We start from the raw sequence: 17,305 nt of genomic DNA on the forward strand, positions 1-17,305 counted from the left end.
GTGAAATATTTACTACACTTTCATAATCTTACACAGTTACACAAATAGCTGCATTTTCCTCTCTCCCTTCAAAGTGAATCTGAGTTACATCTTTACAGAGAGATTTTTCAGAAGGAAAAGGTATGTACCATAACTCCATTAATTATGAGTCATGGGAAAACATATTTTGAAAGGTTTGTATTTTACCCTGTTTCAAAGTTCTCTTTAGTTTAGAATTACTTTTTGGTTGCTATCAGAATTGTTTTGGTTTTTTGCTCAAATTGAAAACAGGTTTATGTTATCAAAACAAATGTCATTGTGGGAAAATAACCAAGCATTGCCAATGTTTTTCATAGCAGCAATATTTGATTTCACTTGTTGGGTGTCTGGTAAACCACTTCAGAAGAGAAAATGTCATTCTAACACATGCACGAGTACACACACATCTTTGAATGCCCACGTATTTTGCCCTAAATTCAGGCTATGTTAACTGTTCCTGCAGAACGCGCCCAGGTAAGGTATGATCAGTACAGCTTGGGCTATCTGTTGCTGGTACTTCTCTAACTACACCTGCAGAGCTGTTTTGAAACAAACATCTCTCAGTCAATATTTCTTAGGACCATGTCCCTGAATCACTCTGCAACCTGGGATCTCATGTTCAGTGTACAAGTATATTGAGTTTTTTGTGAAACAGAAAAGAGAAATATATTGCACATCTCACTGTTATTTTATTTTTTCACATCAAAGCCTTTGAGGTAAAAAGAAATACATTTATTTTTCTGAGGTAGTATTTCACTCAGGAGAGGGCAATCATGTTCTGACTTCTCCCTCTTGACCAGAAAATGCTGGAACAGCCTGAAAAGTAGAAGATATTATAGACTATGTTTAAATAAGTCTGTAACGTATGAGATTTTTATTCAGGAAATTCAGTGAGTTCAGAAGTATAGGGCTGGGAGACAAGATCTGCAGTGGATTATAATATAGTATTTTTATATCAAATGTATCATATCATTTTATATCGAGTTTACATGCCACGTCCTCTTTTTCTTTGCAGGGTATATACCCAGTTACTTAGACAAGGATGAGCTATGTGTAGTATGTGGGGACAAAGCCACCGGATATCATTATCGCTGCATCACTTGCGAAGGTTGCAAGGTAAATGGCACAGTGGGAAAGTGGGAATCAGAAATAGCTCTCCAGCTCCTCCATTATACAGACTTCCTGAACTGTGCTGTCAAATAAAAGACAGATTAGAAGCGAATAAGAACATCCAGTACTGATGATAAGCTGTATCTGGCTATGCTGCTGCTCTTCATATGCATAAGAAATGTAGTTGATTTTTGCAGTGTTTGCTTCTGAAAAGAAAACGAGAAATTTAGATTTTTGTTGTTGCTGTTTAACTGTTAGCTTTTATATGTCCATTTTGTAATGTTTCATTGGCCGTGTTCTCAGCCAGTGTACATCAGCATACTCCCAGCCACTTCAGTGAAGCTATTTATGCAATAGCTGAGATTCTGCCTATGGCCATGAAGAGTCTGTAGCAATTAAGTGTTCCAGTGCCTCTCGTCATCACTGTGAAAAAGCAAAAATCAAAATCCCTTCCACATGCTCATACAACAGTAACATCCATCACTTTGGGAAGCATTGACACCCAGTTAAAAGAGTTGCAAAAGAATTTTGACTTCTTTAACTTAAGCATATTGAAATGTGCTTTCAGCCCTAACTTGCATCTCCAAAGCTACATGCAAAATGAAAAAAGAGATTGCTTTGGGCAAGTAAATAAAAAAAAATGAGTAATACAATCAGTCAAATCTTACATGATTTCACTGCCATAAATTTGCCTGAATAGCTTGAGATCCTGTAAGAAAGCTATTCTTTCCTGCAGAAAATAAAAAAAAGTTTATGTTTTTCTAAACAAATGGGACCACACACGTCATGGACCAATGTCATGGGACTAAGCCACAAAAGTTGTGTTCTGTTCCTCCCCAAAGTGTGGAATAGTTGGATCTGAGATTTTGGGTTTGGATTGGCTTTAGAGCCCCACATCACAGTAACTCTTGTGTTGAAGTAGTTCCTTCAGTTCTTCCAACATTGTCCTAAGTTACATTTGTGAAATGCACAGAGACCTGAATACCCTATGTGTAGTAGGTTTGTGGTAATAGCCATAATGTTTTTTTTCACATACATGCATAATATGTATGAAAAAATATTTATATCTGAAAAAACCTGTGGAACAGAACAAGTAATTCTTACATAGTTGCGTCCCATATACCAGATTATAACAATACATAAAATGTATGAATATGACTTAATTCAGATATAATGAGAAGTAAGCGACACTGTGGCATTATGAAATCTCTTTTGCTCCCAGCTGAACAGCTGTGTCTCTCACCAGCTTTCCTACTAAGATTTTTGTTACTCCAACTGAAGTATTTCTTTTTATGCCTACCGGCTATTTTAAAGATACAGCATAAAAAATCTACTTTTATCTTCAGATATAGTACTTATTTCTGATGTACAATTTAAAATAATGCTTATATACACAAGGAACTGAGCTAAAAATTTGCAAAAAGTAATTAATTTCTTTCTCCTACTTGTTATTGGCTTACAAAGAGACCGTTTTGTTTTGTTTTGGTTTCATTTGTTGTTGTTGCAAATTTATTCATTGTACAAGATGGGGTTTTTGTGTGGACAGTTTCAACCCATGCTTTGGAGGATCTGCATACACACTTCAAGTTGTATGATTTATCAGCAAAGTTATATGTATTCAGTTCTCAATGAATTTGACATTTACTAGTTGCTTCCACTCAAAATCACTTTAATTTTTTAACAACATTAATCAGGGCTGACAGCCAAAAATTTGCTTCCATGAACAAAGCATCCTCACACATGATTTCTGAAGAGTAAATTGTAAGGAATTTAAACACAAATAAATCAACAGTCAGTTCTGACATCACGGAAATGTTTCTCCAGACTGTACCCATTGCATCTATTGCTATATAGGTGCATAGTAAAGGAATTCAGGAAAAGAGTAGTTGCCTTACAATAAAATGTGCTTTCTTTTATTGATGAAAATAGCACTTCTGTGATGAAGTGTTTGGACAAATATAGAGAGCAGCTTCCTTATCACATTGTATCTAGAGATGATCAAAGAGATTTTTTGCAAAAAGTTTCTGAGAAATGCAAAGAAATGGGAAGGTGAAGTGTGCTGGTCCCAACACAGGTGGTGAAGAGCCTTGATGTTGTAAAGCTACAGGTACGTTATGTCCCATGTAAGGTTTGGAAAACAGAGGTTCAGTACCACTTCCTGAGATTCATCAGAGATTTTTCCTTCTCTTGTTGTTACTAGAAATTACCTCGTGTCCCTGGTTGTCCAGAGCCATCTTTGATCTTCAGGGAGGAGAGGGGCAGGTCCTGTCTCTAGGAATTCATCAGAGTTGAGAGTGGATCCAAATCCATGGTAGATGAGAGTTTGAGACCAAATCCAGTTGTTGGGTAGATGAGAGTTTGAGAGCTGATCCAAACCCCACATAGGGACATCTTGCTTGTGTTTTCCTGGATTTTGGCTCGACACAACAGGTCCCAGTCTTGCAAAGGCTCACACACATGCTTTATGCAACTCAGTTTAATTGAGATTTCAGGTCTTATCATTATTAAGGAAAAATGAGTTGTACTCTTAGCTCGAGCTGGATCTTGTAAGATAAAACTCTAACGATGACAAGGCTCTTTATTGTCTTCACTGGAGTTAGGAGCTCAAGCTGAAATACAGACCTATCCATATGTCTTAATTCAACATTCTGTGTTAAGAGAAATTACTCGCTGCTGTAAGATCTTACCGGGTATTATTTAACATGATTAAAAACAGACCTTTCACCTAGTGAAGTGAAGAGACTATTCATTAGATAAAATCCCAGCTGAAGAGACTATTCATTAGGTAAAAATCTCACTTGAATTTTGCCATTGTTTTCACTGAAACTGAAGCCATTCTCAGTGGCCTCAGTCAAACAGGACGAGGGTCCCAGTGTTTTCTCTATGTCAAGGTCGTCCTAAGCTGCATTGCTGAATGTAGACGGTCTCAAACAATGCTGAAACTTGAAATTAAAGTGAAGTTTGAATTTCTTGCTTTACAGCCTATCTTGTCCATATCTTGCGGCCTTGGGAAGTTTATCCAGCTCTTGCAGAGTCAATGAGAAAAGTCATGTTGAAATTAGTACCAGGATTAGGTACATAACGTTCAGAGATAAGTTGTATCTGATTTCTTTAGCTAAGGCCAGGGTCTAGGGGATGTATAAATCAGTGAATTCAGTGGAGCTACATTAGTTCGCATGAGCTTAGGATCTGACCTCACATCCATGTTGCAATTGGCAATACAGATCTTTATTTAGATAGATAGAAAGAAAGAATGGATTTATATATAGAGGGATCTTTATTGGTGATATTTGTTTTGAATACAGAGGTCTGTGGTAAATATGAATTAAATCTTCTTCTCAGAAATACAGATAATTTTAAAATTATGGATCCATTTTTAGAACGAAACTCAAAGATTGTGTAAATTGTGTTTGCAAAATTCTTAGTCTTGGCCAGATGTGGTGCTAATGCTTTCCAATGTATTTCTTTATTGCACTTAGGGTTTTTTTAGAAGAACCATTCAGAAAAACCTCCATCCAACCTATTCTTGTAAATATGAAGGAAAATGTGTGATAGACAAAGTAACAAGAAATCAGTGCCAGGAATGTCGCTTCAAAAAATGCATTTTTGTTGGCATGGCAACAGATTGTAAGTATATTTTTCTGTTTTTCTTTCTTTTCTCTTTTTTTTTAATGTGTATGTTTGCATAAAGTATGTTGATTGGTGAAGATTGTTAAAGTAGAGCAGAACTGCCCGCACTTCTTTATTTTTAATAACTTGTACTGGGGAATTGTGCTCATTGCATCAAACCACTTTCATAGGGCTGTAATTTTTTGTTTATTATTCACCAGACTGCACCTTCTCCTGGCCTTACCAGGCTGAGTAACAGTAGGAATGTTCACTCTTTGGAGGAGAGGAGTGAGAATTGCATCTGGATGGGCACTTTGCTTGAGAAAAAAACATCTTGTTTAGAAAATTCTAGCGGATGTAAAATTGAATGTCATTGTATGAGTCATCCTGCAGTTGTTTGTTTTATTTTTAGCCCTGAAGAAGTTATCTACTGCAAAGAATACAACTCTCATTCTAAAGAACTAGAACATATGGCTGTAAGATTAACCCTTAGGGGTTGTCTTTTCCTGCCATTGCACAGGGATTTGCACTGATAACTTCAGTTATTGCAAATGGGTGGAACTCACCTAAATCCCCCTGTGCATTAATGTTAATGGTTGTTGCCGGTGTAATCCTCTGCAGAAAAACTGACAGGGAAAACAGGCCCAATAAACAACAGGAAAATGTTCTAGCTTGGTACTTTTCATGGGTAATGTAATGTATAACAGCGTCTTCTGTCTAGAGGGAAATAGAAGAAATGATACAATTTCATTTTAGCCAGGTAGACCTTCAGGAGAGGGGCTGGATAACTCCAGGTCACCAGTCACACCCAGCCCAGTCTGACGCAGCAGGCAGGGGGGAGCATCAGCCAGGTAGCGGCTGTGCAGAGTGAGAAGTTTCTCTGAGTCTGGTTCTCCCATACCATAAAGCTGGTGTGGCCTTTGTGGGCTGCACCTACGTACGTGCCAAAGGAGCTGTCGCTGAGCGTGGCAGACAGACCAGCTGTCCCCCAACTCCAGAAGGGTTTCTCCCACCTTGGAATTAAAAATGTGTGAACAGAAGCGTGTAAGCAGAGCTTGTGGTGCTCCTACCTGCCTGCCACCAGTTGTGGATCAGAATGGTCCTCCTCCGCTAAAGTGGGCCGGTTGGTTTTACATGGCCTATTCACGTTTGTATGGAAAACGGGATAAAACCTTCAGCGGTGGTCAGAGATGTGCAGCCCCGGGGCTGGTGTGCCTGGCATCCCTGAAAATAGCGGGGCTCTAGGGGAACACTAGTGAACGGCACCATTTGTAGGGCTTACAGAAAGGGCCAAAGGCAGATTGTTTCAGACTGTGTCATGCAACAGGTAGTTGAGCCCCCTGTGAATAAATACTCCCACTTTCTTAAATCCACGTTACCTTCTGCTGGCTTACAAGAACACATTCTACACAATTCAGAGCAGTGAGCGTGCTCATACTACTTTAAAGAAAACAAAAGTCCATCTTTCCCAACATGGGCTACTCCATGTCCATCAGAGGAGTGCTTTGTCTGAGTCCTCACAAAGCTTTTATGTGTTAGTTTTATTGGTGGAATAAACCACTGAAGGCAACAGTGGTATCCATCACATTACCAGAAGGGTAACTTGTTCTTTGCAATCCAGGCTTCAGAGAAAATGAAGTTTGGAGAGAGAAATAAAAGAACTATGTCAACTGTGGGTCTTACCAAAGTACTTCTTTAATGATCAGTTAAGGTGTTTGTAATCAATTAGTACCTCAGGCATAGAAAATACTAAAGTTTAGTCAACCTTAAAGAACTTCCTGCCATTTTTGTATACTTCTTCCCCTGCTAGTGGTGTTGGATGACAGCAAGCGGTTGGCAAAGAGGAAGCTGATAGAAGAAAATAGAGAGAAGAGACGTCGGGAAGAGCTGCAGAAAACCATTGGGCACAAACCAGAGCCAACGGATGAGGAATGGGAGCTCATCAAAATTGTTACTGAAGCACATGTGGCCACCAATGCACAAGGAAGCCACTGGAAGCAGAAAAGGAAGTTTCTGGTAAAGACTATAGACTTTTACACTGCTCTTGGAGCCAGATTCCTTCCATTCTTCTGAAGTCCCTTCCCGACATTACAATCCCAAAGACAGTCTATCTGCCAGTGTATTGACATATGTGGAAAATGGATGATTTTTATAATTACTACTTGCTTATTCTCGCCTGAAGTTCAGCATTTGATCAGACCATGTATTTCAAATGATAAACAGCTTGTCGCTGACTTAAGGCTTACCCAGCTGAGTACTTTTAATGTGCTATGATCAGAAAAAGTAGAAAAATTATTTCCCTCCTCGTTAACAGCAGTAGCCGTCTATAATGCATACCATATCTTTTTCTATATATTATATCTAAGGATAATTGTCTTTATTAGGGACTAGCATACAACATATTGTAACTGTTAAAACAATGTAAAGTTTTAGGTGAAAGCTGTTATTTTTTATTAATAACTTATGTTTTTTGCTTCCTTGTTCCAAAGTGAACACATTAATTAAAATAAATTTGGCAAAGAAAAAATAATTTCAATGAAAGCAGGATGATACACTATAGCATTGGGATTGCAGACTACAAGATGACTTAAGTTTTCAGCCTATAACCCAGGATCAGAAAGTAAATAATGATTTGTGATGCTCAGCCTTAGAAAAGGATTTATTTGATTTTTCTAAATCGATTTTTAAAGGAAATAAGTACAGAATACAAAGTGCTTATACAGCACAAAAGAGGGATTATAGACTGCATGTCAGGAATACACAGGGGTCTTTAACAGTCTGTGGGTACCAAATCAGATAGAGAATATTCATTTTTTTTGCAAGCCTGGGCTCCTGCTGCCTAATTCACCATGGGAATCTCAACCCACTGTTAAATTGCTAAGCGAAGTTATATATTCAAACCAGCTGATCCCTTTTATAATGTTTTGTTAATTCCAATAGCACTGTCTGAATTTCTGTATGAATGGCTGCATATTCATAGTAGCATGCAGTCGGGAAACCACAGCCAGTGATGGCTGGCAAGAAGCAGCACTTTCCAGTGGTGCTGCACAGCAAGCTTTGCGGCGCTGGTGTTAGCAGACCAAGAAGCAGCTGCAGTAGTGCGTTTGGTGGCTTAGACAGGAGTGCTGTTCTTTGGGTATCGCCTGGTTTGGGATAAAGCATGGGGAGCTTGAGGTTTGGGCTGGAAATGAGGGCACGGGCTGAAAGCTGGTAGGGACTGGACCACGTAAAATGTGGGTTTTGAGGGACTCTGGAGGGACTCCAGGCTCTGGAGACAGTCACAATGGAGGGTGCACACTCCAGCAAAGGGTGCCCAGAGGCAGGGCATGAGATGGTGTAACAACAGGGCTATTGGGAGAGGGGACAGATGGGGCAGAGGCAAGGGTGGCAGCTGTCATGGACGGTTCAGAAACCAGCAGTGGAAGTCACAGTTCCTAGGCCAGACCAAACTGCTCTCAGTGCAGCCCTTGCTACAGGGCCTCCTGGTTCTTTGCAGTGCTCACATGGTGAAGCCCAGTGGTTTCAAGGCAAGCTTGGGGAGCTCACTGACACCTTAAGGTGAGCACAGAAGGGAAAGTCCAGGATGGCCTGCCAGCCCCAGGTGGAGGGCTTTGAAAGCCCCTGCCACAAGCTGTTAAAGAGCAAGAGGAGCTGACAGTACCTCTCAGGAGCGGTGGGTTGGTCCTTAGGCAGCTGAGGCTGGTTCTTCAACAGCAGGAGCTCCTTTGAGGTCTGGACCTCTTTTTCTATTGAGGTGAGTTAGGTGGCAAGGGCTTTCCAGTTGCATGTTCTTCTGGAGTGTGTTAGCTTTAGCTAGCGATCCTGACTTCTTTTGGCTTTCCCAAGAATATACTGTGTTCTCTCTTTCTCCCTAACAATGTTATGCATGGTGTTAAGCATTTGGTCTTGCTTGGAAGTGATGAAGGTTGTTTATCATGAGCACACAGACAATGTGGTTTTGTTTCCCAAGATTCAGGGAGGGAGCGAGCCTAGAACTGGGATTATTTGAGTTTTTTAGTAGGAACTGTCAGATAATTGAGCCCAGTCCTCTTCATTGTTCCTTTACAATTGGTGCTTGCTTTCTAAACGCATTGCTGAGTTTTTTCTTGAAAGAAGTTAGATTTGGATTCAGATTGGTGACAGAGCTGTGGAAGGATCTTTTATGATGTGTTGCTTTAAAAAACTGCGGAGCAGAACTTTCAGCACCTCCCCTGTTTAAGTGCCCTTATATAATTGTCATTAAGTCCATCTGCCTTAAAGGCCTTTTTCTCTGGTTCTTATCCAGTTTTTGACTCTCTAATGTGAACAAGATGGAACCTCTGCATGGTGGTTGACAGGTCTCTTACAACCGCAAAGCCACACCTAGTGAACACAACAGCTCTGATATGCCTGTTTTTAAAATACACGGTAACATTGATGAGCTGCGATAAATTCAGGTGAACAAGTTGAAGTGCAGTTGGAATAAAAAAACACTCATCGCAGATTCTGCTTGAATCTATTTCATTGTATATCCCTATTGAAATCCTCAAAATATGATTTTTTTTTCTCTTTTGGAGAAGCCTTGGGCTGAAATCATGCAGAAGGTGATTTTCAACCAAAATTTTACCCAGGCGAGGTCAAATTCTAGTGAGTTTATCCAGACTAGCTTTGCATTAGCCCATTCTTAGTCATCAGTTGTTTTAGCCTAGTTTTGGGAATACGCCTTGGCCGTTGCCTGGAGCTCTGTGATGCCAGGCAATCTGTTCTGGGGAGGATTTCAGAACTTCGAGTAGGTGAAAGCACCTGATTCTGCAAAGCTCTGAGCATCTTCTCAGGGGCAACCAGAAACCTCAGTTCCCTTCACTTTTAGAGAAACTTGGGAGTTCTCCGCATCTGTAAGGAACAAGACCATGCCTGTATTTTTAAGCAGAAAATGCATAAGCTACACCCACAAAATATTCAGATACAGGCACAAGGAAGAAACTGCATGTGCACAAAAATGCAGCTGCCCACACAGGATGGGTAGTGGCATGCCAGTCACCCATTTCTCGGTGCAGGCACCTCTTTCACAAATGCCTTACAAACAAATTCATTTTGTGGCATAACGGGCATTACTTATAAAGTGAATAGTGTTATTTTTTATTTTATCATATCTTCTGTCACCAAGCAGGACTTCTTAGAGTATAAAATACTTGCTCTAAGATAGATTGTTCCTTTAAATATCTTTGTTTATGTCCTTAGCCAGAAGATATTGGGCAGGCACCAATAGTTAATGCCCCAGAAGGTGGGAAAGTGGATTTAGAAGCCTTCAGCCAGTTTACAAAAATTATCACACCAGCGATTACAAGAGTGGTGGATTTTGCCAAAAAGTTGCCTATGTTTTGTGAGGTAAGAAAACTTCCTTGCACTCCTCGTTTATATGCCTGTTCTTAAAAACTATTCAAAATACTGCTGGCATGGAACTAAATAATCCACTATGTTTAAAGTCAGAAAAATTAAAGAAACTCAAAACAGTTGGGACTAGATTCATTAGGATTTTTATGAGTTTTCTTTTTCCTGTGATTACTGAAATCCTGATTTTGTTCATCTAGAAGTCATCGTGGTTCATTAGGGTCTTGAATGTGTCTTTAGAGATGGCCTTGAACAAAGCAAATGAGCAAAAATAGCCTGTCTAGAAGCATCTTTGCTATGTTTAATCAGCTCCTCCAACACACAGTTCCCTCTGTGCTTTCTGGCTCCTTGGCAGGTGCAGTATTGTGGAGTTGGGTCTACACAGTAACAAATTCTTCAAATTCAGGAAAACATCCCTATCCAGGAATGGCACTTGCCTCGTTGTATACCCTAGGCATGCTTTTCCTGAATGGGGAGGTTGTGCATAAAAGAGTCTGTAAAAGTAATGGCTTGTGATTCCAAGTAGATACTCACATGTAAAATATTCAGTAAATAGACTCAAATAGACTTGGTTGCACATTAGGAATACAGAGGCCCTAGGCTGATCTCATTTACACTGAGGTATCATTTTTATTGAAGGACCAGATGCAATGGCTGATGATATTTTTTTTCCTAACTTAAAAAATGTTATCAGAACTGCACCCTGAAATAATATTTCAGTCTTCATAATCTTAATAATTTTAAGTCTTGTGAGTCCCTTAGGATCCACAACCATGGGAGTTTTAACATGGAAATACCCCCAGTCCAGCCATGGAAGGATGCCTGCCTGCTTGTCCACACTGCAGAGCAACACTTGACTCTGCTGGTGAAATGCCAAGTGAATGACATTCAAAATGGGAGTGACCATCAGACTCCCTAACTCGGGAACAGTGTTACCTCCTAATAACTAAGCATCAGTCAGGAAGGAAGTTTAAGGCAGCCATAGCATTTTACTCTTCTGTGGCTGGCAGATTTTCTTTAAGGTCAATCAAGGAGAGCTATTTATGTCCTCTGGCACCTACAGAACCAGAAGAGGTAAAAATCAATAGTCGGCATAGTGCAAATAGCTCTCCCTGGCTACCCTCAGCATTGGCTCTGTCAGCCAAGAAGACATGAAACAGTGGCCAAGCATGAAGATTTTAAAATACAAGGAATGTGTCCGTGGATCAAGAGGCCCCTGCAGCATTCAGTGTTTGAGGGAATCTGTCTCCTCTGATCTGGAGTTTGTTGGTGGGAAGTTGCAGTGACATACCAAGGTAATCTTTTTAATTTAGAAAGCTTTGCCCGTCACACACAGACTGCAGTGCCCATCTGACATCTCCTACCCCTCCTGGCTACTGTGGGCCCACTTGTGTCAGAGCCACGCAGGAAGCATGGATGAAGTCAAGACGTCATTGGGCATGACCTCTGTATGTTATGCAGCTCAGCTAGGACAGCCTTTGCTTACAGCTGAGCCACTGTGTAAACCTGACATCCGTATACAGCAAGGTCTGATGGCAGAGTGAGGAACAGCTCCTCGTGAACACAAAGGAACAGAACAGCTGTCCTCCAGGTTGTCACATAGCTCCTGCTGTAGCATGAAGAAAATGACAAATGTTTGCTCCTTTTTTCAGTTACGGTTTTAAATCCATATCTTTTTCTTAAAAGAAACACTGTTGGGCCTGTGGATTTGTTTATGAGAAAAAGCCCTCCTTTCTCCCATAGGACCTGCAGAGCATTCAAACATTATCTCAGTTCTTAATTTCCACAGAGGCTCAGGCTGAGTGTGTAGTAAATCTCTGTGAAGGAGGGGCATGGCAGGGAACATCCATGGCCACTTATATATTCACGGCTACTTTTCCTTCTTTGTCTCTTCTTTGAACACATGTGCAAGCCAGCAAAGCACTGTGAGTGCCCACCTTAGTTTGTGTGTATCCATTGGCCCATGCCTCAAAGCAAGAATCTAATCCCAGAGTAGTTGAAGTATAAGGAAAACTTCATTTACTTCTCAGCATTTCTGCTGTTGTTTCCTTTTTGCATTTCCTTCGGCTTAGAAGGTGAAGATTGAGGAGCATTTAATCACTTTGATGTGAGTTTAAGTGTTACAGGCATCAGTGGTTCCACGTTGGGTGAAGCTGTGTAAATGCCCTTCTAGGTGGTGTTGCATTACATGTGTGCTGGCTGCCAGTATGTCCTGCAGAGGTGAGCACCTCAGGTTCCTGCCTTTTGCTTTTTCGCCCTGCAGAGAGAGAAGGAAAGGACAACATGTGGCAGATAATCAGTCACGTTTGTTGACCCCACTCTTGGAAGGTGCTCTGGTAGCAGCGCTCCAGTGATGAGCATAGGTAGCATTGCAACCTGTGTAGTTGGGAGCAGAACTGACGTTCAAGTCCCCTGTCTTTGGTAACTGCTGCTACTGGCAGATATGACTTGAGGTTTGGCATCCATGAAACAGGTGTCCCATGTGTCCTTCAGAATTAGGAAAGCAGGTGAAGGATGGGCATAGTCAGATCACCACTATCATAAAGAAGTTTTAAGAAGGTTCAAGTAGGAATGGAAATTCTCATTGGTTTAATGGCTCACTAATAAAACAGCTGGAGCATCATGAAATATCTTCCCTAGTGTTATCTGTTTCTTTTCCACCATTCTTCTTTCTCCTTAGTCTTTTCAGAATCACAGAACAACAGAATCACAGAATGTTAGGGATTGGAAGGGACCTCGAAAGATCATCTAGTCCAATCCCCCTGTCGGAGCAGGATTACCTAGATCATATCACACAGGAATGCGTCCAGGCGGGTTTTGAATGTCTCCAGAGAAGGAGACTCCACAACCTCTCTGGGCAGCCTGTTCCAGTGTTCGGTTACCCTCACCGTAAAGAAGTTTTTTCTCATATTTATGTGGAACCTCCTGTGTTCCAGCTTGCACCCCACCCATTGCCCCTTGTCCTGTCAAGGGATGTCACTGAGAAGAGCCTGGCTCCATCCTCATGACACTTGCCCTTTACATATTTATAAACATTAATGAGGTCACCCCTCAGTCTCCTCTTCTCTAAGCTAAAGAGACCCAGCTCCCTCAGCCTCTCCTCATAAGGGAGATGTTCCACTCCCTTAATCACCTTCGTAGCTCTGCGCTGGACTCTCTCTAGCAGTTCCCTGTCCTTCTTGAACTGAGGGGCCCAGAACTGGACCCAATATTCCAGATGCGGCCTCACCAGGGCAGAGTAGAGGGGGAGGAGAACCTCTCTTGACCTGCTAACCACACCCCTTCTAATACAGCCCAGGATGCCATTGGCCTTCTTGGCCACAAGGGCACACTGCTGGCTCATGGTCATCCTGCTGTCCACTAGGACCCCCAGGTCCCTTTCCCCTACACTGGTCTCCAACAGGTCTGTCCCCAACTTGTACTGGTACATGGGGTTGTTCTTGCCCAGATGCAGGACTCTACACTTGCCCTTGTTATATTTCATTAAATTTCTCCCTGCCCAACTCTCCAGCCTGTCCAGGTCCCTCTGAATGGCTGCGCAGCCTTCCGGTGTGTCAGCCATTTCTCCCAGTTTGGTGTCGTCAGCGAACTTGCTGACAGTGCACTCTATTCCCTCATCCAAGTCATTAATGAATATATTGAATAGTACTGGTCCCAGTACCGACCCTTGAGGGACTCCGCTAGACACAGGCCTCCAACTGGACTCTGTCCGATTGACCACCACTCTCTGGCTTCTTTCCTTCAGCCAGTTCACAATCCACCTCACTACCCGATCATCCAGACCACACTTCCTCAGTTTAGCTGCGAGGATGCTGTGGGAGACCTTTTTTTTTTCCTTCATTTCTCTTTTCTTCTCCCTTCTCCTTCCTTTCTTTCATGTCCCTTTCTTCTCTGCAGTTGCCTATTCCGATATCTCTTCATGGTTGCTGTCATGTACCTTTTTTTTTAAAAAAAAAATATCTTTTTATTTCTTACTCTGTTTCTTTCCCTACTTCAGTCTCAGCAGCCAAACGATGGCGTTGTTGCTGGGTAGCGAGAGTGCCACTGTGCCTGTGCAGCCTTCCTCACGCTGCTGCTGAGCTGAGCGTGACCCGCAGAGAAAGTGATTTGCCCTGAACAGGATGAGTCATTTTTCTTGTGTATCAAACACTTTACACCTGAAGTTGGCGATGCTGGAAAAATAGCTGCATGATTCAACTCCTTTTTCTGACTGGGGCCAGCTTTGTGCTTAAAACTTCTCTAACAGGCGGCTGCTTTCTACTTGCGTTAGGTGACTGTCTGGCATCCACTCTACATCATTTTACACCAAATCAATGTATTTGCTTTGCAAGTAGACAGTTGCCGCATAACCCTATAGTTGGTGGGGTTTTTTTTCATTTTGAATTGCAAATCAGGTAAATATAATAACTTCATATGACTCAGAAATTGATGGATTTTGCCTCCTTTCAGTCCAGGTAGAAATGAGTTGCTTTTTCATATACGTGACCCTTTACAGTTCGTTTAGTGACAGTCTTGAAATAGTCTTGGTGGTTTTGCTATCACTGAATTATCTATGAAAACATAAAGACATGATTTATAGCACACATTCTCCTAATGTGTCAGCATCCTGGTGACACTTCATAAATACAGAACCTGCCTCCATGAATTCGGACAGCTTACCTTTTTGTAATGTTGCGGAAGAGACAAGTCTAGCCACGTACCCTGAAGATCACAGCTTATGCCCAGAGTAAAAGCTGGAGCTATACCATAGATTTTCTGTCTGTACAGCGATAATATAGGGAGTCTAGGGAGATCAGCCTTACTAGGCTAAATATAGCTTAATAAGTTCTCTGTTGTTTAAATGGGCAGTGAGAATTAAGAGTGCCCCTTGACTGAGGTATCTCTTCTAGACAGAAAAATTTATTTCATTCCTTTCATTTAAAAAGCAGTCCATGCTTACGGACCCTCCCAAATGTATTTCTTTTCCTCTGGTCAGGTAAGAAATAAGCATGGCTGACAGTGAGTTTAACTGGGATGGCTGAGGTCTGTAGCAGCCCCAATTATATCTTATTCTGTTACGCTAAGTTGTAAGCTGAGGGAGCTCAGGAGTAGAAGAGAGAAGGGTAAACAGCTGAGAACAGTGGCCACTTCAGCCATCTCAGTTAGATCTGCCCCTGATGTGATACAAAACCAACAGTATATGTTACCACCAACCTGGCACCTGTCAGGTCTGCTTCACCCTTCACACTTCGTGAAATGTTCTGCAAAATAGAAAGCTATTAAGCGTTCTTAAGGTTTATTGGACTTAATTTTATAATGCTCCCACAAACTGAGTGGTCCCATGGAGAGCAGCGCTTCTGCAAGTTGGGTCACTCACCTCAACATCTGAACCAGCTTGGTTTGCTTTGAGTATCTTGCCCAGGACCACTTGCCTACAGCTGTGTCATCACTAGATTTCCTAAGGGTGCGTGGGGATGTTAACCTGCCAGCAGTTTCTGAAAGCAGGAATGTGAGTCTTGGAGGTTTCTGCGGTGCACTGGAACTAGTCACTCAGCAGCGTGTTTGGAGGGTAGCTGCGCTCTGCAAGGTAGTGTACTGGGGTGCGAACAGCAACTTCATGCTCATGGATTTATTGTAGTTGTAAAACCAACTCAGTTTGAAAAACACATCTTCTTCTTTACCGTTTATAATTTCTGCAGCTGCCATGTGAAGACCAGATCATCCTTCTGAAAGGCTGCTGTATGGAGATAATGTCCCTCCGAGCAGCAGTTCGCTATGACCCTGAGAGTGAGACTTTAACACTAAATGGGGAGATGGCGGTGACAAGGGGCCAGCTGAAAAATGGGGGTCTTGGCGTAGTGTCTGATGCCATTTTTGACCTGGGCATGTCTCTTTCTTCATTTAACCTGGATGACACCGAGGTTGCCCTTCTTCAGGCTGTTCTGCTCATGTCATCAGGTGAGAACAGAAATATATTGGGACTCCAACCATTTTGAAACTCTTTAGTCTTTGTCACAAGCCTCTCTTTAGAAGAAATAGGGTATGTTAGATCTTGTAGTGCTTATTAGAGTAATGTGGGATAAATTCTCTCTCAAAATTCCAGTGCAGCTTGGGACTAGTTTGGTGAGCACTAGGGAAAAAATTCAGGGTATTCAGAGAGATGGGCATGAAAGTGGCTTTGATAACACACCTTGCTCAGTTCAGTACTTAGGGAGGAGGCAGGAATGAGCATCAGAAAGAAATCAAATCTGGTTCTGAGCCAATTTGCCTTGAATGAAAAACTGATGATTTAGCAACAGTTGTCCTTACAGCAAGTTCCCTCTTCCCCTAGGTACTGTCATGCGCTGGGCAGGAAGTACAGTTCAAACACATTTCCATCAGTCTCATATGCTTAGTTTGACCTGCTTTCTTGTTTTCCTACTTAACAGCACCACCGCTTGCTAATGGGCATTTGGGAGCTGTACGGTTTCCCCACACTGGGACCATTTGCATCTAGTCTCTTGGTGGCATGATACAGAAGCAACACAGACCATTTCATATGATTTCCAAAGAGTTTCTTCCCTTCTCAGATCGAGTATGTTTTCAAATATGCTTCTGCTGACTGTGCCAGCCCAAGAAGGAGATTCCATTCTGAAGCAGTGGCAGATTTGGCAAGGTCTTGCTTTAAGACCACTTTGAAGACTGGGCACTAAATAACAATACACCGGCAGTGATTTACAAGCATTAACTGTGTCTGAGACAGAAAGGTTTCCACATTAATCACAACACAGCACTTGACCTTCCCAATCAAAACATTTTGATTTCTTTTTAGTTCCCTACAGGGTGATACATGAGTAGGGGTTTCAGAAGGCAGTGCAGAGGACCTGCTTTCCCAGAAGTGTCTCCTGAACAGTGACTTTTGAAGGGAGATTTTCCCGTGCCCATCTAGGTGCTGGTTGAGAGAATCGGCCAAACTTTTGGCCTTTGTTGTTCCTTGGTGCTCCATAACAGTTTCCTTTGAAGCTCACTTGTGGATCAAATCTTGATCAAAACATTGGTCAGACCATAGAGAAACAGATGGGAAAGAACTGTAATTTAGATATCTGACAAGGAATTTTTTTTTGTTCTTTATTCAGTGTTTTACAGTAAGATGTAGATAGAAGCCTTAGCTGAGATCAAGTTTCTGTTGCTCTAGTCACTGTAAGGAAACACATCCCAAACAGCTATACTCTAAATGGGC

At 41.7% G+C, this 17,305-nt stretch overlaps 1 protein-coding gene across 3 annotated transcripts in view; it reads left to right on the forward strand.

Annotated features, from left to right (window-relative positions):
* The window catches only part of THRB (thyroid hormone receptor beta), a 172,541-nt gene that overhangs the window by 149,427 nt on the left and 5,809 nt on the right, over positions 1-17,305 (forward strand). For all 3 annotated transcript variants that reach the window (XM_068404990.1, XM_068404989.1, XM_068404988.1), the window contains 5 exons: positions 1,034-1,134; positions 4,608-4,755; positions 6,548-6,753; positions 9,958-10,104; positions 15,786-16,044. In XM_068404990.1, coding sequence (XP_068261091.1) covers positions 1,034-1,134; positions 4,608-4,755; positions 6,548-6,753; positions 9,958-10,104; positions 15,786-16,044 — 861 coding nt within the window. The remainder of the gene's footprint in view (positions 1-1,033; positions 1,135-4,607; positions 4,756-6,547; positions 6,754-9,957; positions 10,105-15,785; positions 16,045-17,305) is intronic.

The sequence above is a fragment of the Nyctibius grandis genome, chromosome 7 (assembly GCF_013368605.1).
Source record: "Nyctibius grandis isolate bNycGra1 chromosome 7, bNycGra1.pri, whole genome shotgun sequence".
Classification (NCBI taxonomy): Eukaryota; Metazoa; Chordata; class Aves; order Nyctibiiformes; family Nyctibiidae; genus Nyctibius; species Nyctibius grandis.